We start from the raw sequence: 24399 nt of genomic DNA, 5'->3' as shown, positions 1-24399 counted from the left end.
GCTGCCATCCTCTCTGTGGATGAAGTTATGCGATCAAATTTCTGGGACATGCCAGAACTCATAGGCCAGGACTTTACGGCGTGCACACCCCCGCCCAACCCAGCGGTTGCAGTGAGCCACCTAAATCTCCATTTGGTTCAGTGGGACCATAATATCCCGCCAGGTGGGAGGGGCCATAAATTCTTGGCCATAGTGTGCATGGACTCCTCCATACTCCACGCAAAGATGCACATGATCCCAGGCATCTTCATAAATTGAGAGAGAGAAGTCCAGGAAGGGAAGGGAAGAGTCAGAAATGGACGAGACGAAGGGTGGAATTTGGAAATCAAGTCAATGAAGTTTTCCAGTTCATGACAAGAGAGGGAAGCTATACTGATACAGCCATTATTGTATTGGAAAAAGAGATGAGGAAGGGGGCTTGAGTAGGACTGGAATAAGGAATCTTTCACATATTCACATATTCCACAAAATGACAGCCATACCTAGGACCCAGTCAGGTACCAATATCAATTGATATTAATTTTCAGTCGTTTCTCTGTTCTCACATTTTTCTACCACTGTATCAAAAAAAATCACTTGTGGCGAATTTAGTAGCTGGCATTTTTAAAATTTCTCCTGAAATATGCTACATTATTCCTGTTGGATATTGAATGTGTTCTGTACTCAGAATAATGAGCATAACCTTCATCATAATATGTGAACGTTTCTTGACAGTCTTGTTACCCAAAGCCTTTGTTTCCAAGCTCTCCCTGTCTTATCTGTTTTTATGTTTTTGTCTGATACTCTGTCTTCCTAGTCCTTCCACCATTCCTTTCTGAAAAGCAATAAAGCCCAAGCCTACTACACCCTAAAAGCATGAATATACCTGCCGGATGCAGGTAACACTGATATCAATAAGTTAAAGGTGGTGTACAAATACAAGTTGCTACTGTTGGATCCAAGTAAAAGTGGGATTAGGGAAGATGGCACATACCGATGAAGTGGGTTTTAAGGTGGCTTTTAAATATGGGGAGAGATGTAGCAAATGTTTAGAGACGGAGTTCCAGTAAGTGTGTATTGAGTGTATTTCTCCAGCCTCTGCTGCCAACTTTGCAGGCCAGTGGGGTGGGGGGATGGTGGCAGAATCAGTGTTGGAGAGCAAAGGTGGATCAGGCTTGGAAAAATGCAGTGTGTGGGGTGGGATCTAAAGCTGTAGGAGATTACAAAGGTCGAAAGGGGTAAGGGTCAAGGAGAGATGTAAAGACCAGGGCCAGCATTTTTAGCATGTCGGGCAGGCGTGTGCCCAAGCCAACCGAGCATGAAATTATGTGCGATGATGTTGGGTGAGCGTCCCGACATGTTCGCGCGATATTTCGGCCAGTGGGCGCCCGCCGGAGTCAGCAGCGCGCCCGCCGACAATTAAAAGGCCTATTAAGGCCATTAAGGTTATAATTAAAAGAAATTTTTCACTGCCCGCCCAATCTTTATGGTTGGCGGGCAGGCGAAAAGATCAAGCGGCCTTTGCAATTTTAGGTGTGAATGAGGTTTTCAACAGCAAAGAAAAATAAAATTAAAATTTTAACATTTCATTTATAACATGTCCCTGCTCATGTGACAGTCACGTAAGGGGACATGTTTTATAACCTTTTTAAAATCGTTATTTTTAACGTTTTAAACTCTTCATCTCCTTGAGGCAGCTCTGTGCCTCGGGGAGCGAAGTTCCTTGCTCACTTTTCTCACCCCCCACACACTGACAGCACTGAGTGCTGCCGCGCGCAACTCACGCTGGGCAGGCCTTAATTGGCCCGCTAGCATGAAATCGCCATCTGGCCCTGATTTGCGGGTGGCAATCGGCTTCCTGACCTCCCCCACCGAGCCCGCCCCGTGAGGGAAAAATCCTCCCCCAGGAAGTGGATTTTTGAATTTCTGTACGTGATGGGCAGTCATGGATTGACATAATAGATGAGTCGGGTTTTATGTGTGATAGGATGAGGTGGAGTTTATGTAATGTGACATGCAGGAGCCAGTTAAGGATAAAGACATGGATAAGGGATCAGCTATAGAGATGAGTTCGGCTGGACACTGATATTTTGGAGAGGGAAGTAGTTTTCTCTAAATGCCACATTCAGTTTCATTAAAGCTGACTCCAGGTTTCGGGTTGTATATTGTCTGGCTGACTTTGGGCACCTGGGAAAAGATGGGAACTGGAGTTAGAGTGGAGAAAGTGATGGAAACTGAATGGAAGGCTTTTGTCTCGCCAGTGTTGAGTGACAGGAAATTTGAGCCCATTCATAATTATGGAGGTGGCTGTATTTTACTTGAAATGTCCAAAAATGCTAGGTTGTTTGCTGGTTTCAGTCCTTCAATCTATCCCAGACTGTTCTCTTGCCAATCCAAATTACACATTGGTATTTCTTCATTCTGTAGTCCCCTGGCTCCACGTGGTACAGTGTGCACTGTTTTTCTCCAGTTTATCCCATTCAATTAAGCTGCTTTCTTCACCACAGCCCCATATATACTTCACTATATGATTCATCATCAGCCATTCTGGCCAATACTTATGAACCCGTCATGGACTTCTGCGATGGTTAAATACAGTTTATCTCAGTTAAATACAGTTTATCTCAACTTTTGAACTGGATTGTCCGAAAATGAGCACTCATATCTGACAGATAATTCTCTGAATTTTCGATTTTTGCATCTAAAGCTAAAGTCAAAAACTTGCTTATACTGCAGAGGCTATAATGTCTGCTGTAGTGTAAAGCTGCCAGATCCACCAGCAGAGCAGTTTTTCAAGCTGGTAGTTTCTGTTAGTTCTGCCTTGACATCAACCCAACAGAAAACTGCAATAACATCCCCTTAAATAAAAATATTAGATAAAATGATCCTAAATATATTACTTTTTATGTTGCTGTATCATATGTGTTTAATTGAGAAAGATGCAAGATATTAAGGTATTATTGAAAGGTTTTATCAACTGCACTTTTGGGGTGTTCTCTGTTTTCTTTCATTTTAAAAGTATGTACTGTTAATTAAAATCTGTGATACTTAGCATGTTTTCTGTTCATCAAACAGACTGAACAAGCATGTGATTCCCTGACTATTGTGTTATTTTTATATCCAGATAAATTGGGACCATCGAATCCACAATATGAGGATGAAAAAGGTAATAAAATGAGAACCTGTTTAATATAAATTGAACATTAATTTACATCATAAGGGATATCACTTATTCATATGGAATCATTGACCTTCGATCTTCTTGCATCCTTGAATTTACAGAACCGTTTTAGCTTTTTGCTATCTACATAATACTGTAAGTAACTAGGCTTATCTTGCATAAAATAAAAAGAATAACCATGTTACATCCTTTGATCAAAATGTTTTGTCAAGTTTTGGAATCCATTCAAACAGCGTGCAAGGTTATTTTTTTATTGCACGGATAGATTTGGATGAAGAAGGACCTGAAGTCCTTTTGATGGCATCCTTCCAGAATAGCAATCTTATCATCATCCCATTTGCCTTTTAACTGATTCCTTCAATGATTCCAGTGTCCTGGTTTTAACCACTTTTCTGAGCAACAGTTCCAGCTGCTGATTACTCTCCCTCTCCTAAATTTTCTAGTATGTGGCAGAGCACTAAGCATAAAGAAATCCTTTCCAATGTCCGTTTTAAATTTTCTGTTTGCCCTTGCTTTCTTGGCATATTTGGAAGCATTGTTTCGAGTGTACCTTCTCCAACCCATTAAGAATTTTATATGCTTCTTTAAAATCCACTTTGAGACATTTCTCTCCAACGCTGAAGAACCTGAGCATATTAATTTGTTTCTCAAAGCTATTTCCTCTGGGGTTCAGCTTATTGTTTATCTCTGCATTCACTGAAGGGCTGAATTACCACCATATGTTACGGAAACCAGAACGACTATAGTAACAACAACAGCAATGTGTATTTGTACCTTTAATGTAGTAATATATCCCAAGGTGCTTATGTATCAAGTACTGCATGCTGTACTCTCATTGTAGCCAGAACAAAGAACACTGTGGCTTCACTTTGAAAATAAAGGTGCTGAATTGTGCTGATTAAGTGAGGTATACTGCTTCAATTGAATCTGCTTTTGAGTTTGTAATTGATACTCAATGAATGCATATCTTTTCTCAAAAGTTGAAAAGGAAAGTATCTCATTAATATAAAGCTGTTATCAGAAAGGTTATTCACATGCTGACATTCATTTGACAATATAATTAAACAGGTCATTTCAACTTCATATAACTTATTTGGAAGGTCATTTAAATACCCTAGCTTCAGGAAGGGATTTCCAGAGCTGAACTTGTTTTTGTTGAGGAGAAGAAGAAAATGACAACATAATCCACAGGCTGAGTAATCCAGGGGGGCAGTGGCCGGATGGCCCACCTCCAGCCCCCTCCCCCCTCCCACCTCCGTGCCTCGCCTGGAAGCAAAGTTGGCATGGAACTGATCTGCTTCACTCCGGCCCGCCCCATAGCCATGATATGTCACAGGTGGGCCAAGTGGGGCTTCTGCCCCTCAGTGGGGAGGAAGTCACACCCTTGGGAGCAGTTGGCCAATCCGATTGGCTAGCAGCTCCATCAGTCCTGGCAGCATGAAGAGCATGTTATTGGCAGGACTGCAAGAGAAGGGGTAGAAGGCTCATGGATCCCTGGGATCTTGGGTGGGGAGGATTTGGACAGGTCGGAGTAGAGCAGGTTTATGGCTGCGGGTGGGTAGGAAGATACGGGAGGGTTTCTATCTTAGGGGGGGCCGACACCCAACTGGCAAAGGGCAGCTCCCAAAGATAGAAACCCCCAAACCCCTCCTTCCTTCCTGCCCTTTGAAAAGATTAATTTAAAAATCTGGCTGCCCATTCCCACAACGTTGTTTTGTAGCGTGGGTAGCATATTATCAGAGTCAGTTGGCTTGGTAACAAGCCTAATTAACCCTTGATTAGCTATTTAAATATGGTGGGCAGGCTGCCTATTTCAGCACCCGCCCACCCCCAGTATTATGGGGGTGGGCAGGAAGGTGGTGCAGCCCCCCTCCCCCCGTGTAAAATACATTGTGCATCTTATTTCAATGATTAAAAATGGCACAAAAAAAATTGTGTGTAAGCACTTTGACAGGTAATATTCCGGCTCTGGACTTCCATTGCAGCCCATGAGTCATGATGGAATATCGGGTGCAGAGGCTAACGCACGCATTCCCATATTCTGTCTGTAATAAAGTGGAAAAGGATCTCTTATTTCTACTATGACTATTGTTGAATACTGTAAATGGAGCTAAATCAGTATATTTGCAAATTCTCACAATGTTTTCTTAAACTGGATTCTTTCAATGTAGCCCTACTTGGTTGATTTTTAGTGTTATACAATTTGTGGATAATTCTGAATAGTGGCCACAGGTAAATGTAGCTTCTAACTTCTATGTCTTCTGTGTGCACTTCAGAAGTCAAGTAAACTGTAAAGTAGTCATTTGGTATTACAGAATTTGAATATTGCTGAAAAAAGACATTGTCGAAGTTTTTCGTCTTGCATTCAGGACAATTCGCAAGAACACTAAATGTAAAGGGAACAACAATTTATACTTTATGAGAAGAGAATGCTGATTAGTTGGGAAGTGGACTCCGATTGATGGAGGAGTTGCCATAGAGAATGCACCAGTTAACTGATGACTGACCGTTAACTGCCAAGTTTGTTTAAATTCAAACCAGGCAGGTTTTCTCTGATTGGTTAAAGCATTGCCTTGGGGAATGAACCAGAGAATGGCTGTCGCCTATTTTGTTTAGTTGAAACGGGAACAATGGCTGGAATTCTCCCATCTGGGATTAAGTCCTGTGGCGGGGGTGGGGTGTATCTCCTGCTATGGAGACTAACGGAAAGCCATGCTACATCTTCCAGCCCTGACATAATGAATGACACATCTGGGGGTTTCGCACTGTCTTCCATTGTGGGGCGGGCTTGATGACACACATTCCGCTGTCATATCTGGGCACCATATTTAAAAGGCGCCTGGACATCCACAATGTCAAAACAGATGCCTGCAAAGTCATCTGCCGTCTCAGCTCCGGAATTTAGTGATGCCTCCCTGTATGTCCTTCTGGACCATGTCGAGGTGCGCAGGAATGTGCTGTACTCGCCTGATGGGAGGATGAGGCCAAGCAGCGATACCAACGCTACATGGGTGGAGGTGGCCAATGCCGTCAGTGCCCAGGGGGGTACACAAGAGATCGGCAACATAGTGCCAGAAGAGGATGAATGACTTTATTCGTCAGCCAGGGTAAGTCTTATCGGATGGTCACACAAACCACAATGATCCAATATGTCAGGGTGCAAGGCCCAGTGGCACGGCATGTCCTGCTTCACTGTCCCACTTCAGTACATCCAAGCTGTGGTGAAGTGTCCACTGTGCTTCCCTCACCCTTCAGCAGACATGGAACTCTGTGGGAGGAGGGGGGTGCGGGGGGTGGAAGGGGAACTGGCTTAGGCGCAGACAAGCAACCTCTGCAAATCACATTCCTGTCTGAGCTTTCCCCTTGCATGTGGATTTGCTCAGCGCTCTGGAGGGAGCTGGTTCACAACCCTTCTGCCCAATTTGCACCAATAGTGACATGCCACAAAAGTTGGCTGTCTTATGAGGGGAGGTTTGATAAATGAACCAATTTCCACTGCTCTAATCCATGCAACATGCAACTCCTCTCAAACATGTTCTTTGAGCAGGAGAAGCTCTGTCACAATTGCAGAGAACGGGAGAAGACAGGGTTGCAGTGGGGGGGGACAATTTTTTGGGTCTCTGATGGAATTTGAGGAGAGGGCATCTGAGGACTGGAACAGAATGGAGCCATTAGTGAAGGGAAGCTCAGCCTTGGGCATCCACCTAGTAACGATTCATCCATTCAATGCAAACCTGAGGGTCAAATGTGCCTCCATGTTGGAGGCAGCTGATGCTGTCACTAGCACTCTTCCATCACTTACAGGTGCCTCCAGGAAGAGGCCAAGGCCCAAGGAGGAGGACTCCCTATCAGGCGTCAGACCAGAGACATGCCAGGAGGGAGCAGAAGAGGAGAGATCCACACCTGTAGAGGTGTCACAGCAGCCACTTGCACTCTTTGCACACCTCAGTGGGTATTTGTGCTAGTTTAGGAAGGATCTCAACAATCTGGTGGTCACCGCATGACATGTGTCTGCAGCAGGTGGAGGCAGCTTCAGCCGAGCTTCGCAACTCTTTGAGGACTGCTGGGGAAGAGGCATCTGTGAGGTCTGAGTCAGGTGACCAGCCTCTGGAACCGGTCTTCTAAATCATGGTGGAGAGTCAGTAAGAGGCAGCGGAACGTCAGGCAGAGCTGTTGGAAGCCCTCAACAGAGTGGCACGTGAGCCAGAGGAGTCCACCCACCTGCTCTCTGATGAAGTGTTGCCCACATGTGTGCACTAAGGTCTCCATGGGGAGGATGGCGGACGCCATGGAGCGCCTTGTACAGCAGAAACCCCCAGTTTCTGCTGGAGATGCACACGGGCCTGCACTCCATTGACGTTGCCATGATTGCGTTCATGCAGTGGCAACGCGAGAGGGGAACGGGGCATCTCTAAGTCGCTCCAGGTGTCCCTTCCCTTCAAGGAGTCAAGCCCTCGGGCACCAAAAGGGAGGAGGAGCGGCAGCAGGACAGCTTGGGCTGTCCACTCAGGACTCTGAAATTGTCCGGTCCATCCAAAACCCCTTTGCCTGTGACCCCTGCAATCTCATCCTCTGTTACTGCAGAGGGAGCAGTTGGCCCACAGGGGGACAGCCAAAGTACCCTGCGGCCCTCCAGAGGATGGCAGCAAGTCAAACAACTCCACAAGCTGCCTCCACTCCTGCTGTGGATGCCAGGGCAGCACCTATAAGAAGTGGTAGGCAATTTAAAATCAAGAAAATTTGATCTAAAGTCGTTTCACAGGCGAGTACTGTCACTGTATTAGCTGCAAATATATTCACTCTCAGTAAATAGTTTCTACTGTTGCCTTTCAGCATCATTATATAGGCTTCACGAGACTTTCCCTATCTCCCCCCAACACTAGCAGGTCAGCTGCATACAGCCGGACCACGAGGGAATCTGGGTGGAGAAGTGACTGTGACAGGGCCTAACAAAGCCTCATGCAAGCACACTCCCGCTCACGCGGAGCTTTCAACCATCTCACTCATCTTAGCGTCCCAAGCATTTTCAAAGCTGCCTACTGACGTTCTCTTGTCCATCTGAGCTGACCTGCATCTCCGCCCACCCACTGACTGCACTCCCATGCAGCACCTGTGCCCATCCAACATGAGGCTCTGCTTGCTTTTGATATCGCAAGGATGGCAGAAGTCAGATTTCTGGTGAGCTCAGCCATCATTTCTCCTTCTCCAGTCTCATGTGTCCTTTTATCCCCCCATAACAATAGCCACCCCCACCACCCCAGCATAACCTTCAACCTCCCCACCGTCACCTTCCAGCTCGAACCCTTCTCATTCCAGGATGTCCAGGTGAATGTGCATGTTCCCTACCTTCCAGGGAAACCCACCCTGGTCCATGTTGAACTCCCCGATCTCCTCTTTCCCAAACCCCAGGGTCCCTGTTTGCCTCCATGCCCCCACCAACCAGCCTTGCTGCCCCTTCTACTGCACCCTCACCCAACTGACTCCCTCTGCTCCCTGTTATTCTAACCATCCCCTCCTACCACAACCATCCTGAGTTTGCTCCCCAGGAGCAACCATTGACCCCACAAACCCCTCCTTTGCGTGTTCACCTGGACATTCCAGCCCACCCACCCACCTTGCATCTTCCTCCCCCCCCCCACCCCCCCCCCCCCACCCCAGCCCCCAACTCTTTCCTCCACCCTCACTCCTTCCTCCCCCTGTACCCTCCCCTCCCCACAGACACCTCCACTCCCCCACCCTGAACTCCCTCCCTTACACCTTCCTCCCCCTTACACCTCCCTCCCCACTTGTACCATTCTTCGCCGTTACTCCTTTCCCCCCTCCGAACTCCCTCCTTCCCCCCTTGAACTCCCTCCCCCTTTCCCATCTTCACCCCCCCCCCCCACCCCGATACCTTTGCCCCCACCCCACGGCTTCGCCTCCACCCTCCCTAAGACCTTCCTCTCCCACTCGCACCTAAACCTTCCTCTTCTCCCCTTTCCCCCTTCACCTTATCCTTAACAGCCCATGGCAAAGCCCATAAAGTTCCGAAACAGGGCCGAAGTATCAGCAAAGTCCATGCAGATCCACAGCACTTCAGAACTCGAAGCTGCTGTGAGGAGACCTTCCATCTTCCGATAGCTCCTTCATGGCAGAGCCATGTGCATGAGGATCCACCCACCATATGATGCCACCTGTTCCTCCAGGGTCTGGTAGCTGTAGGCTTCCAGCATCATCTCCTAGGATGTCCGCGGTCCGAGCAAGGCCCTAAAGATAAGTCCTGACTTCTGCATGTCATGCTTGTCCAGGCACATTCTCCCGCTGGTGTAATGGAGAATCGGGTATGGTGGGGGTGGGGGGATGGTGGGGGGGGGGGGAATGGAGGGTGGATGGAGGGGGATGGGGGGGGAGGGAATGGAGGGTGGATGGGAATGGAGGGTGGATGGGGGGGATGGGGGGTGGAATGGAGGGGGGATGGGGGGTGGGAATGGAGGGGGGATGGGTGGATGGAGGGGGGATGGGGGGGTGGAATGGAGGGGGGATGGGGGCAGGGAATGGAGGGGGGATGGGGGGGAATGGAGGGGGGATGGGGGATGGCGGGGGGGGGGAATGGAGGGGGGATGGGGGGCGGCAATTGCAGTTAGCCTTCATTTGCATCCCATTAGCCATGGTGGACAGCATCAGAAGATCCCGCTGAAAATTCATACCGGCATGAAACCGATTTTTGGGCCTCTCACCAAATTCTGTCCCCCTCCCTGCCTGCCATTGATCCCGTTAATGGGGGATGGGAGAATCCTATCTGCAAAGAACAGGCCCCTGTGTACTAATGTATGTAGCTTCTAGCACACGTAACCGCGCCATACTGCAAGCCTGACTGATAATCTTAAATTGATTGTCAGCGTAATTCTTAGCACACTCGGGGTTGCTTAGAAAATGCTGCCCAATTATGGAATCACATCTAATGTTGGACACTCTGTTTTGAGTTTTGCAAGCCCGGGTTGGTTGAGCACGGTCAGTAACTTGCCTGTTGTGTTTGAGCACGGGCAGTAACTTGCCTGTTGTGTTTGAGCACGGTCACTAACTTGCCTGTTGTGTTTGAGCACGGTCACTAACTTGCCTGTTGTGTTTGAGCACGGGCAGTAACTTGCCTGTTGTGTTTGAGCACGGGCAGTAACTTGCCTGTTGTGTTTGAGCACGGGCGGTAACTTGCCTGTTGTGTTTGAGCACGGGCGGTAACTTGCCTGTTGTGTTTGAGCACGGGCGGTAACTTGCCTGTTGTGTTTGAGCACGGGCGGTAACTTGTCTGTTGTGTTTGAGCACGGGCGGTAACTTGCCTGTTGTGTTTGAGCACGGGCGGTAACTTGCCTGTTGTGTTTGAGCACGGGCGGTAACTTGCCTGTTGTGTTTGAGCACGGCCGGTAACTTGCCTGTTGCGGTTGAGCACGGCCGGTAACTTGCCTGTTGCGGTTGAGCACGGCCAGTAACTTGCCTGTTGCGGTTGAGCACGGCCGGTAACTTGCCTGTTGCGGTTGAGCACGGCCAGTAACTTGCCTGTTGCGGTTGAGCACGGCCGGTAACTTGCCTGTTGCGGTTGAGCACGGCCAGTAACTTGCCTGTTGCGGTTGAGCACGGCCGGTAACTTGCCTGTTGCGGTTGAGCACGGCCAGTAACTTGCCTGTTGCGGTTGAGCACGGCCAGTAACTTGCCTGTTGCGGTTGAGCACGGCCAGTAACTTGCCTGTTGCGGTTGAGCACGGCCAGTAACTTGCCTGTTGCGGTTGAGCACGGCCAGTAACTTGCCTGTTGCGGTTGAGCACGGCCAGTAACTTGCCTGTTGCGGTTGAGCACGGCCAGTAACTTGCCTGTTGCGGTTGAGCACGGCCAGTAACTTGCCTGTTGCGGTTGAGCACGGCCAGTAACTTGCCTGTTGCGGTTGAGCACGGCCAGTAACTTGCCTGTTGTGATCAGCCGAAGGGACATGCTGTTTGAAACGACCTGCCAGTCTTTGGGATGTACGGCCTACATACCTAACATCATACTGGCACTGAAATTCATATACCACATTAATCATTTGTGTGATAGGCAGAACATCATTTTGCCTTGGCAGCAACATCCTGCAAATGGTGAACACCACTCGTGTTGCTGCTGCATAGAAGCAGCGTGAAATGGCTAGCTTTACCTGTTGTTCAAATTTCTGAGACACCTTACCCTTCCAGGGTAATCTGAGATAGATTGGGCACTTTTCTGGACCATAAGTGGTGGCCTTAGGGCCATTCATGAGTTTGCACAGCATAGAGCGAGCTAGAGTGGTCATTATCCCGCAGGATTGCTTAATGTGCCCTATTTCAGCTTTGACAACATGTCATTTTTTCAGCACTACTCAAACTGTAAAGCAAAGAAATGTTCTGATTTTGCACAGTATTGTAAAGTGTTTTAAGAGTATTTATGGAATAAGCTAGAATCGACGATTTGCTGGGTTCTATTTTTAATGCTGTAGTTTTGCTTCTGTAATTAAATAACAATTTATTCCTCACAGGGGAACAGCAAACTCCAAGCACTCAAGAAATGGAATTGCTGAAAACCAAGCTGAATAAGGCTGTAAATGGGTTGAAAGAGAAAAACCATATTCCTTCAGGCGATGGGAGGGAAACTATTGAACAGAATTCTGTAAGTTGTGACCAAGAGGATGGACTCGTCACTGAGGAGCCCTGGCTCTTTGTAGGCCACACAGGAGACCTGGACAATCCTGAAGCATTTCACCCTTTATTAGTCATGCTCAATAATGAGGAATACAGCAAGCACTTCAAAAACCTGTACGACTCCGGTTTTTCCTTTCTAAAATCCACTTTTTATGGCTATAGTGAAGAGGAAGAAGTGGTTCATTATCTTGAGGTGGCAAGAGAAGCAGCAAGAAAGCGACAGATGCAATGGGCTCACACAAGAATCTGTTTTCTACTGGGCAGAATGTGTGCCAGGAAGCTCAAGTACTCTCAGGCCAGAGTTTATTTTGAAGAGGCTCTCTGTGTAATGAAAGGACAATTCACTGACCTATTTCTCTTAATTGCTCTGTATACAAACCTTGTTGCTATATACTTGAAACAGAAAAACAAAGAGAAGTGCTCTGCCATTTTTGAGAAGATTGCAGCCTTACTCTTGGGTACCCCAAACTACATTTGTACCACAGAAATGGAAGCTGAAATTCTGAAATACATTTTAGGGAGGGCGGTGCTGTCAAAAAATAAGCATGCTGAAGCAAGAGTGTGCTTTCTTCTAGCTAAACTTCATATAAATCTTAAACAGTATGATGATGCATTGCCTTTCATTGAGAGACTACAGTTTTTGAGAAATACCATAATTTTAGAAAGCAGAAGCTCTTTAGACTTTCATTTTACATTAGGATCACTGTATTATCGCAAATGTCTGCCAAACCTTGCTATAAGCTGTGTAAAACTTTCATGCATACAACCTACAAGAACTTTAATGGATTGTTTAAAAGGTGCTGACTTTGTCATGAAAGGGGCCTCAAAGCTCTGTGGAATGGGTAGAGTCACTCCCACAATTCCAGCACAAGTAGCACCCTACCTTAAATGGGCACTTTCATTAGTTAACATCCTTGAACAGGGAGACATTAGCCAAGCCATTTGCCTCAGCTTGTCAGAGGTTTACAAATTGCATGGAATGTATGGAAAAGCAATTCATTACATCAAAATGGCCATTAACACAGAAACCTCCACTAGTACTGAGGAGATGGTTGATGCACTCATTTCTCTTGCATGGTTGCACATTCTGAACAGCCAACCTGCTAAATCCGTTGTTATTTTAAAGACAATACTGGAGTGGCCTTTTGTTCTGAGTTGTCCTGTACATCAGGGGATTGTTTACAATATGGTTGCTATCTCCATGAGAAGAATGAGAAATGTCAAGGAAGCTGCTAAGAACTATCGCAGAGCCCTATCAATTTCTGCAGATTCAGGAATGAAATTTAACCAAGCTATTGCAAATGCTAATTTTGGCTTGCTCTGTCTTTGGGCAAAGGCTCATGGCCTTTCAGAACAATTTATTTTAAAGTCCATTCATATCTTCTCTGAACTACAAAATGTTGCCTCTGATGAAAGTTTTATTCAGGTTCTAATTATGCTGGGAGATTACTACATTGAACAAGAATTAAAAGAAAATGGGATATTTTGTTATGAATGGGCACTTTTAATCGCACTGAAAGCAAATCTTATTGAAAGTAAGTACTTACTTTTTTATAGACCAATGCCATTTATTACCAAATGTTTTATATAGTAAAAATGGACATATTCTTATAATCAATTGAGGTAGAAATGCTGCAGGCCCATTAAGGTTGTGTGAGTGTGGCTGAGGGAACTTGCGTTCATTGCTGTCCCCGTCCCAAATCCAAAGCATGAGGTCAATTAAATGTTTCCTTGCAACCCTCCACTTTTATTTATCCTGGTTAGCACCCAATTGCCTGCCTTTGCGCAGTGGAAAGCATAAGGAGCAGTATCAGTTAGCTTGACTGTTTTCAGCAGAAATAATTCATATTTTAATTGAAAGCTTATGTTGGGTGCATGGGCGTGGGAACTTTATACAATAAGTTGCTGTTTTAAGGAGTTTCATTCAATGTCATTCCCCTTTAGCATCACAAATATAATTGGGCTCGTATGCGCACTTAACGTAGCGATTCCCGCTTTAGCTTCATTTTGCGCTGGAGCCTACATGGTGTTGCGTGACCTGATGGGTACCCTTTTGGAGTGGCCTCTCCTTCCCAACTCTCTGTAGCTCCTTGACTTTCCCACTTGCGTGCCTCCATGAACCCCCTCCCCATTTGCTGCCTACCTCCACGACACCCCCTTCCTTTCCCCCCCCCCCCCCCTCTCCCACCCCCCTCCTTCTCCTCCCCCCCCCGCCCCACCTGCCAGGGTTCTGGAGAGGCAAATGGCGAGAGGGAAATGACAAGCGGGAGCGGTCGTGTGTGGGAGGATCAGCAAGTGGGAGAGAGAAGTGGTGAGCAGGAGGTAAGCAGAAAGAATTTGCATAACAATTTTATATTTTTAATTTAGTTTTAATTTAAAAGTTATTTTATTTACAAATAAAGGAATTTGGGAATGTACAGTATTTCAAATGTTAAAGTTTTGTCTGACAAAATTCCTACAGAACCTAACTGCAGCTTTTACATTGGTTGTAATGGGAAAACCTGATTTGCTTAAAGTTCATTTACTTAAAGTTGCACTTTCCAGGAACACAATTATAACATTAAGTGAGGAATTACTGTATCTGAAAGTTAAAGGAAAGGGTAGTCTGAGGTGGTTTTCTGCTGTTAGGGGGGTTTCTTCATGGGGCCAGCAGCCATGGATGTAGAGGTAGCTTGGTTTCCTAAGAGCCATCACTTGGTGTTTCTTCTCCTTCAAAAATCGCAGGAACCATAGCCAGCCAAATAGCGAAGACATTGTAGTGACTTTTTAATTAGCATTACCATGTGTAATTGTATTTCTCCGGTCAGATACTACCTGAACATCAACTGAGTGCAAACTATTCCTGTTCTTGTAGGTGATAGGGTTGGTATTAGAAAATCCGATGCCCACATGTGTGCCATCCATTATGCCTTCCACTGAAGAATTGAAGTTCTGTGCACTACCCAGATGATGCCCCCATTGTGCAGAGAATGTGATGAAAGTGTTGACCACTGCAACATTTGGTTGACACTTGTGGGTACTGATGTGGCAAATGTTGCCTGAAATAGCTTGGAGAATCCAGTAAAAAGGCTGTGTTAACATGGGAAATGCTGCTCCTGTATTGACTGCAAATCACCTTGTAGCAAAAGGCCAACTCAGTGGCACATTGGGCTGGATTTAATGCAGCCCAGTGTGGCAGGAAACATGGTGGCTGGGCCCACTTGATTGCGAGAGAGACCGTATGTCAGTCCCCTTGCAGCAGAATAATGTCCTGCGATTTGTTGCAGGTGGAAACAGGCCCATGGAAACCTGCCTGCTCGCAGCGGGTTGTCAGTTAAGCTCATTATTGAGCTAATTGACCGTAATTATCCGAGTCCACTGGAATTTAGTGGTGACTCAGGGATTACATGCGTATGGAAAGGCTTTCTTGTGCCTCCAGAAGGCAGCCAGGGAAGCCCTGTCAGGTTTGCCTGCAACCTTCTGGGAGATCCCTCTTTCAAGACACTTAGATGCCAAGTGCTTCAATTGGGCACTGGCAAAATGTCACTACTGAAAGCCACCTCCTGCTCTGGCCTCCGATTCCTGTGACCCCCATCCCACCCTCACTCACCTGTGGCCTGAGTCCTTTGGCGATCCGGGTACATTACCAGCAGCAGCCACCACTCCTGGTGGTGCTGCCTGTAATGGAAAGCTACCGGCCTCTAATTGGCCAGCAGCTCTCAAGGGATGGGATTTCCACCCCGGGGGTCCTGAAACCCAGGGAAAGCCCAGCGCTGGCAAGTCAAATGATGGGCACTTCATCTGGCCGAACCTCCACCTCAGAAGCAGCACAGGTTTCTCACCAGTTCTCCAACTGGTGGGCTGAACCTGTATCAATTACATTAAACTCCACCCATTGGTTCTGACATGTCTAGTTATACGTAGTGGTATGCTATTGTGGCCCCAAGGTAGTGATGGGTGCAGAAAGAACATCTCTGGTGTTGCACCTGGATTTGTTGTCCTATTATAAAGGTGTCTTTCTTATCCCATACATGCAGCACAATTGAAACCCTCAGAAGAACTCCCAGCCTTAACAGTTTGGTGCTTTAAATTGTAGCAATTAAAAGTAAAGAAGCAGAAGTATTGGTATAATTCATTTTTTAAATTAAAATGACAGAGTATCCAGCAAAGTCAAAGAATTGTGGAGTATAAAACAATTGTGAATTGTGGCTGCTGCTGTGGTACAAGCCTCTACTGCCTCATGACTTAACCATTTAATTTCTTCTTCTCTGATTTTTGGTGTTTTCCATGCAATAAATGGAATCACCTTACTGTTAAGGATGGGGTGAGGCTGCTGTCTTACCGCAGCATGGCACTGACCCATTAGCCCATATCTGGTGAAAGGTAATTGACCTGAATTTTTGCCCAAAAATGGTGAGTGGGTCGCAATTCCGGTATTCCCGGCCCCCATTCCCAGGCTTTCTGATTTCAACCAGGGCCTTTTAAGGGTGCAGGTTAGTTTGGGTCATGAGACTGCACCCTGCAGTCCCGACCTGGTTGGCTCCATTGTGCAGATGGGCATGTCCTACCCCTCTGCAATTTTTATGGAGTCAGGCTAGCTTTTTTAAAAAAAGTAATGGTTCACGGCACCCCTGAGATGTCATGAACCATAGACTACATGAGGGAGCCTGTTGAAAGGTAATTTCAGCCAAGAATGCATAATAGGGCTTGACTGAGGACTCAGAAATCCATTAATATGTTGAAGTACCTGAGCCCCAGGGAAAACCTTGTTTGATTGACAGTTCTGGCGCTCTGATCTCTGCTGTCAATTGCACAATGTTTGTTTACACAAGATTGAGGTTTCAAGTAATTGCAGTTTCTGCTATTGATACTTTTTAAAGGGTCTGTATAACTGACACTTATATTGCCCTGTAGTAAAAGGACTTTCTTAACATATTGAAAAGTTATGAACATTTTTTTTTACACATCCGATTGTCACAATAAGGTTCATTGGTTCTGTGCAATGTTTAGTGATTCAATGGACATGGTAGTGCCACAGCTTAGCACTGGGGGCATCAGGGGCCATAGGAGTGGGTGGAGGCATTTAGCCTGGCATGGGGCATGAGGGGCCACGGGGGTTGGGTGGAGGGGCATAAGGTAACATGGATGGGGCGTGGGAATGTGTAGGCAATGAGGGCTAGAGGACCTTTTCTTCATTATAACTGGAATGAAGTCCCACTTTAATCAGCTCCACTTGGCACCTGGCAGCCCCTGTGGCTGCCTCCAAACTTTCTCCTGGGTTGTTTGGCCTACATCCACCCCACTCCCTCCCACCCCCCAATGAAGATCCCATTTTTGCGGACGCTTTTGCCCGAGGCAGGTGCGCAAAGCTAGGAAACTTCCCTACTCCCAGTACCCACCTCAAAAGATGAAAATCCAGCTGTTAACTCTGTTTGCACGCTCCACAGATGCTGCCAGACCTACTGAGTGTTTCCAGCATTTTCTGCTGTTATTTCCCATTTACCTTGGTTGAGCTCATTAATGCTTTGGGTGGGAATTCCACCATACATAGGGAGCCTGTTGTGATACTGAGGAAAATTAAGTGATGCTGCAGCAAGACACTCATTATAGCATTTCAAGGCGGAGCAGGAAGTCTTAAAGGTAACAGAATCATCTTTAATGATTTATAAATTAACAAATAGAGGTTCTTGCAGAGCCATGTGATCTCCAGTTGAGCCTAAAGAGAGGAGAGGTACCCATGACTAACTCCCCTCCTAATAATAAATGTGGAATTCCTGAGGCTGGGTAAGGTGAAGTGCCTCAGATCAGAACAGTTGAGGCAGGGAAATCATCAGTTTTATCGGTCCAACTCACCCCCACTTATCATTTAAATGTGGTAATATGGTAAAGTGGCTAACAGTTGACTTCCTTCTGGTAAGGGTGGCCAGACCTCCACAACACCAGCACCATCTCTGTGCTCCCCCACCAACTGCCCCAGCCATTTGATTCCATTTTTTTTGCAGCTATACTTCTCAAGAACAGAGAAAAATATGGCTCTAAGTGTTTTGGCAAACTAAAAGCCTCTTTTTGTGTTGAAAGGGGCTTTAATTTTTCTAACTTACCTTTATCATTGGCAAATACGATAATTGTTCATAAGACTTGGATCAGTGAAAGTAAGTAGCTAAAGGGACAGGAGGTGGTAGCAAAGATACGAAGGGAATTTTAATTCACGAGTATCCGTTTCTATAATAATGTGTTCATTTGTATGTTCCTGCTGCCCCACTTGATTTGTCGGTGTGCCCAACACTCAATATTTGTTGTTCCAGTCATTTATTATTTGTTGCTCTGCCTGTTTCTGCATTATTAATTCAATGCTACCCACTTTGTCTCCTCCTGTGTTCACTCATTAACATACTTGTGCTTGCTGTTTTATTAAGTTACTGGTGCCTAATTGGCTTTGCTGCAATATTTACTGGCATTCCCTGTTGCTTGTGGCATTTGTAGGTTTAGTTTTCCTTTTGTGATTTCTTTTTTAAGTCCAGCTTTCTAATTTATTGATTTTTTTTTTTCTAAACCTTCAATTTATGTTATTGTAGTAGTTTCTGAAGGTTTTAGGGTGTAATGTCTCCTCATTCCTTGGAGTATCAAGATAACCTTTTTCAACATTGGCACAGGTCTTGACTCTCCATGTGGAATGCCGCTGGAGGTTGACTAGTGATTTTAATAAACCTGCAGTATTACTGACAGTTTTACAATATTAGAGTGACACTTCCTGAAACCAAAAATTAACAATGCAAAGCAAGATTTCAGATCAACCTTTCCACCAGACCTTGACATTCCACCAACAAGGCTCTGTGCTCTTGACAGAGCCTCAGAGTTTTCTGTGCCTCAGTCGCCTTCAATTCTCCCTTTAAACTCTGCCCAGAGTTAGTTGTTCGCCTATCCGCATCCATTGGGTCATGTGAGGTGTTTCTCACTACTTCCAATTTACAATGAGAGGTGAGGACAGACAGCTAAGCACTAGAGCTTCTATGAAAGTGCCAACTTCCCAAGGGTGCAAGGAGGTATAGATTGCTCCCATGTAGCCACTAAGATTCCATCAGTCCATAAAGGGTTAACGCACAAAATGAACACGAGAAAAAGGCCATTACCCATTAAGTCCCACCAATGCAGACATGGTGTAGCCATGGACACCCTTGATCTCTCCTGCTAAACAATTAATCTCTTGACAAGGCAAGATAATAACAAAAATAATTTTGGAAAAATCTGTGAAATTCCTCTTCAACTCCTAAGGTGAACAAGCTATCTCTTGGAGAGCATAGTAACTCATGAATTCTACAATTCCCTCTATCCAACAAGTTACCCTCTATACCTTGGTATCCTATCACAGAGCTTCACTGGTTAGATGTCAGGATAATTTGGAATCATAATCTATTTTTATCTATCAATGCTATGTTACTTGGCAGCAACCATGATGCATGTATCATAAGTTGATACAGTACCCCACAATTTGTTTCATGGGGACAGAAAACTGGAGGGTCAGTTATTGAAGAATTTTTGCAAGTGCACTGCAACAGTGGCTGACAACACCAGTCTGCAATCGCTCATGAAGGCAAAGCAGAGTAACAACGATTGCAAGGAATAGGGTGCACAACAGTTCAATAGTTCTGATCACTCAGAGGTGCCTCACAATATGCCTCAGAGAAGGTGCCTAGTGTGCTTCATGTTTTGTGAAGCACTTTCCTAACATGGGCTACCTGCAGCATGCCAATCATTTTCAAGGTGCCTATACCCTGAAATCCCTTGGCATTCTGCCATACTTTTGATGTGGAAACTCCAGAGGAATGGCATAAACGGCACAGAATGGGAAAGCTGCGGAATTTCTGGTTTTACATATTGGAAGGCAGAATCAGCTCATTGTTGCATTTGTTTCTCAGCTTATTTCATTCATTTGTCAGGTTATATGGTTGGTACTTTGCAATATAAACCGCAGTAATTGTTCCATGAATTATAGGTTAGGCAGCATCTATGCCTGACATCTTTGAAAGATCATTAACCTTAAACATTAACTCAGGTTCTCTCTCCATAGATGCCGCCTGACCTTCTGAGTGTGTCCAGCATTTTCTGCTTTTTATTTCAGATTTCCACGCATTGCAGTTTTTAGCTTTTGTAATTGTTGCCACGTAGCAGAGTTGCTTAGAATACAGCAACAGTCACAAAAAGTCGCACTCACGCTGAAAAGCAGGGCCTATTGACCTTGTAAAGCACAGGATATCAGGGCAACCTTGACTGTTCACCTTTGTGACTCTTCTTGAATCCCAAGAGTTTATATGGAAGTACAAGGGGGTTTGGGGCACCTGTGGCCACATCTGCTTTGTAGTGGTGAAGTCAGTTGCCTGAAACAAATCCTAGTGATTTTCAATTATCGCATTCCATCATTTCTGAGCGTGCCTGTATGATAAGTCCACATTTTCTCTGCCTTCTTACAGAGATAGCAGGAAGATCTCTGCTGAAAACAGTTTAGTAAGCACTGGCTGCTCATTTTGCATCTGGCTGCCATGACGCTTGAAGCCTGTTTGACAGGAGGCTTGTCTTTTGTTTAATTTTGGCTGCTAGCTCTCGCAGTAATATCTGGCAATTAGAAACTCTGTGCAAAGCACGAGTCCCAAATTATTACCTCTAAAGCAATGTTTTTTCCAAGTATTAAACACCATTGACTATGCTAATAAAAGCTGACACCCAGACCTCACTTTTCATTAATAGCCTTAAAGCTTTTTTTCTTCTAATTTCTCAACACATTTTGGGATGAAAGACATAAACAATAGTACAAACAAACTTATATTGCTTTCTGCTGGCTTTGGCCCCTGTTTATGTATATCTAACCTGCTCAGTTGAAATGAACCTTAGACTAACTAGCTTGTTCATCACTGTGACAAAAGCTGTGAATCTGGTGTTTCACCTCTTATCATACTTTAGATTAACCGGCGAAATTCATGTCAAAGCATACAAGGGCTGTCGTACAAAAACTTGGAGAAACAGAATATAGGAAATAGTGCATGTCATTTTAATTAAAATAAATCAGCATTACTCAATCACTTCTCCAATGTATAGTGTGATACTGTTTGGTACTTTTGGAACTGGTTGCTAAATCAAATTGAGAGAATTTGTTCCAGGGTGTTCGTTCTTACACTAAATTAGCAAATGCCTTTGGTCCGATTGACCTACTGCATGCATAGGATCTGCATAGGATAATATATGGAATGCTAATTTGGTTAAAATTATTATGAGCAGGAGATGCACTGATTCTGCATCAGTAAGACAATTGTTGTCCTGGACATTGTCTCCAGCAGCTTCTCTATACTTTATGCTTCAGTTTTTCTTTTTGAATCTAGGCCAAGTACGAGCCACTCAGTTGCTGTGCCAGTTTTACAATTCTGTCCTACCTAATGAGGCCCAGTGCATCATCTACAATGAGTTTCTGCTTTACCTCACTCGTAAACTGGCAGACAAGGAACTGGAGGGACATGTTTTACAAAACACCAGTCAACTCTACCTCACCCTGGGAACTGAAAGGTAAAGGGATTGAATGAAGTGACACTCAATAATAAGTTTTCTAGCTGATTGTTATTCTAACTGATTCCATGATTAGTGTGTGGTGGATGGTAGAATAATTTTCTTTTGTATTTAACGTGTTATTCTGTTGTATCCTTCAAACTTCAGTCAAATTTCACAAATTTATGTAAGGGTGGTTATGCTGCTGTGTCATGCATAGAGGAATTTGACCCAAGCTTCTTGTGTTCGTACCTTTAGTATGTGGTGAATGGTTCAAGTTTTTTTTCTACATAGGCCCCAGCAATTACAAAGGCAAATTTTGCAGAAAGAAAACTCTATTCTTCAGGGAGTTTAGCACCTGCTTTCAACCCACTACAACAGGCCTTTTGGTCTGTCACAGCAAATCTACACCTCTAACCTGCATTACTCCCACAAACCTGTTTCCAGCATGTAAGTGAGTTCATAGCTGGAAAATTTTCTGGGTCAGGTAGGGTGTCACCTTGGTATCTAAAATGGCCCATATTTGAGCTGTTAAGCCAACTGATGGGCCAATTTGGGTATATCAGTGATTAACTAATGTTTTGTATTTTTGTTTTCTCCTTGGCTGCTCTTGGTTCCCTAATTCAATCACTCAATTTAGAAAAAACTCATCGGGACCATGCAGTGAGAGGCACTCCATATCATTGGTTTTAGAGGCCTGAGGACCACCATATGCTTGATGTGCTTTGTCCTCGGGCGTCTAAAACCTCTGAAACCAATAAAAATAGCACAAGTGAAGGACCTTCCCATAACTCAGGGTGTCAACTTGGTTCAGCAACAGTAATCGTTTGTAAGATGATTGTGGATTCGAGACCTGCTCCAAGTTAAGAGCAGTACTGAGGGATTGTGGCATTATTGAAAACAAAAACAAAAATACCTGGAAAAACTCAGCCAGTCTGGCAGCATCTGTGGAGAGGAACACAGATAACGTTTCGAGCCTGAATAACCCCTCAACAGAACTAAGTAAAATTAGAAGAGAGGTGAAATATAAGCTGGTTTAAGGCGGGGGGTGGTGGGACAGGTAGAGCTGGATAGAGGGCCAGTGATAGGTGGAGATAACCAAAAGATGTCACAGACAAAAGGACATAGAGGTGTTGAAGGTGGTGATATTATCTAAAGAATGTGCTAATTAAGGGTAGAAAGCAGGACAAGCAAGGTACAGATAGCCCTAGTGGGGATGGGGTGAAGGAATCAAAAAAGGCTAAAAGGTAGAGATAAAATAATGGATGGAAATACATTTAAAAATAATGGAAATAGGTGGGAAAAGAAAAATCTATATAAATTATTGGAAAAAAAATTGGCCCTCTATCCAGCTCTACTTGTCTCTCTCTCCCCCGCCCCCCCACTTAAACCAGCTTATATTTCACCTCTCTTCTATTTTTACTTAGTTCTGTTGAAGGGTCATTCGGACTCGAAACGTTAACTGTGTTCCTCTCCGCAGATGCTGCCAGACCTGCTGAGCTTTTCCAGGTATTTTTGTTTTTGTTTTGGATTTCCAGCATCCGTAGTTTTTTGCTTTTATCTTAGTAGCATTATTGAAGGTGCTTTTTTAATGAAACATTAAATTAGGGCTCTGTTTGCTAGGCCTCATCTGCCTGCACTATTTCAAAGAGAAGATGGTCCTTCCAGTGTTGCAGCCAGTATTTGTACCTCAACACTAGCAAAATAGATTAGTTGCTCACTCACCTCGTTCCCATCATTTGGCACCTGACTGTGTGAAAATCGGTTGCCTTAATTTCAGAACGTTTATCCTTGGTGCTTGCAAGGCCAGAATTTAATGCCAATCCCCAATCCCTGAGCTGCTGCTGTCTACCAAGTGAAGGGGCTCCCACAATACTGTTAGGTAGGGAGGTCCAGGATTTGGATCCAGTGTAGATTGAGAAACAACAACATGTACCCAAGTCAGGATGGTGCTAGACTTGGGAGGGGACTTGGAGGTGATGGTGTTCCCATGAACCTGCTGCCCTTGACCATCTAGGTGGTAGAGGTTGTGGGTTGGAGAGGTGCTGCATGCAAAATAATAACCACACTTCAAAAGTAATAGTAATGTCCATGGACATAAAAGGTGGTCTATAAATGCAAGTATTTTCTTCCTTTGCAATGTGTCTGATGCACTAGAGTAGCATGCCAATGGCATACTGCTCACTCCAAACTGGTGTTGAAGTGGGGACCTATCTGAAAAATTTTAAATTTGATACTTCTTATAGGCTCATCTTCTCCTTCCCACAGCACACCCCCGGCTCCATGCCCCCAAATTTTCATTCGACTTTCAACTGCCTGGGGAACGGTTCACTATGAGGCCAACAAGCCGGTGTGAAGCAGGTCCTGAAATTGTAGACAGGAGTGAACTTAATTATAAAAATAATTCGATTTTGCAGAACATAGATCTTAATCTGTATTTTGTATTTATATTTTTAGATACCATAGAGCACAGTGCATAAAATGAGCATAGTCCTGATAATGAAAACTTAGAAATGGAAATAACCTGAAGATAGGTCTTGAAGATTTCAAGTGATGGGGATATCATTATTTCAACTTTATTATTTATTTATTGAAACCATGTCAAGAAGTTACAGTAAAATGTATGTTAATTTTTTGTCCTGATTATTAACATTTTTCTTACCATTTTATGTGAATTGTAAAACTGCCAGTGGACAAAGATCCATGGGTGCTGTGTATACATTTTATCACATCAGCTCTGGGGATTACCGTAATCTTTTTTGCGGGGTTCTTGTTATTTGCTGAAACTCAAGGTGGGACACAAATGGACAGTAAAATCGCCTCAAAGGTGAATTGGGTGTACATCTAAAAAGAGCCTTTGAGTCATATTAATAAATGAATAGTGGGCACAATTTCAACTGATTTGAGAGCAGGATCATGTGTTTTTATGGAGCTACATGTGCATCAATTAATCAAATACAGATTGACAGTCCCCAGTGTTGTTTTTCTATTGGTAGATTATAATAGAGAGGGAGGGAAAAAAATCGAATTTTGCAATAGAATTTTGTGTGTG

The 24399-nt window shown here is 44.7% G+C and overlaps 1 protein-coding gene across 8 annotated transcripts in view; it reads left to right on the top strand.

The window, feature by feature from the left end:
- Positions 1–24399, top strand: part of sh3tc1 (SH3 domain and tetratricopeptide repeats 1) — a 91832-nt gene that overhangs the window by 42626 nt on the left and 24807 nt on the right. For 7 of the 8 annotated variants that reach the window (XM_078542054.1, XM_078542033.1, XM_078542024.1 and 4 more), the window contains 3 exons: positions 3104–3145; positions 11675–13372; positions 21188–21368. In XM_078542054.1, coding sequence (XP_078398180.1) covers positions 3104–3145; positions 11675–13372; positions 21188–21368 — 1921 coding nt within the window. The remainder of the gene's footprint in view (positions 1–3103; positions 3146–11674; positions 13373–21187; positions 21369–24399) is intronic. The other variant, XM_078542089.1, reaches the window with a different exon arrangement.

The sequence above is a fragment of the Cetorhinus maximus genome, chromosome 1 (assembly GCF_964194155.1).
Source record: "Cetorhinus maximus chromosome 1, sCetMax3.hap1.1, whole genome shotgun sequence".
Taxonomy (NCBI): Eukaryota; Metazoa; Chordata; class Chondrichthyes; order Lamniformes; family Cetorhinidae; genus Cetorhinus; species Cetorhinus maximus.
Note: the sequence above shows the minus strand (reverse complement) of the source record. Positions and strands in the feature narration are given on the sequence as shown.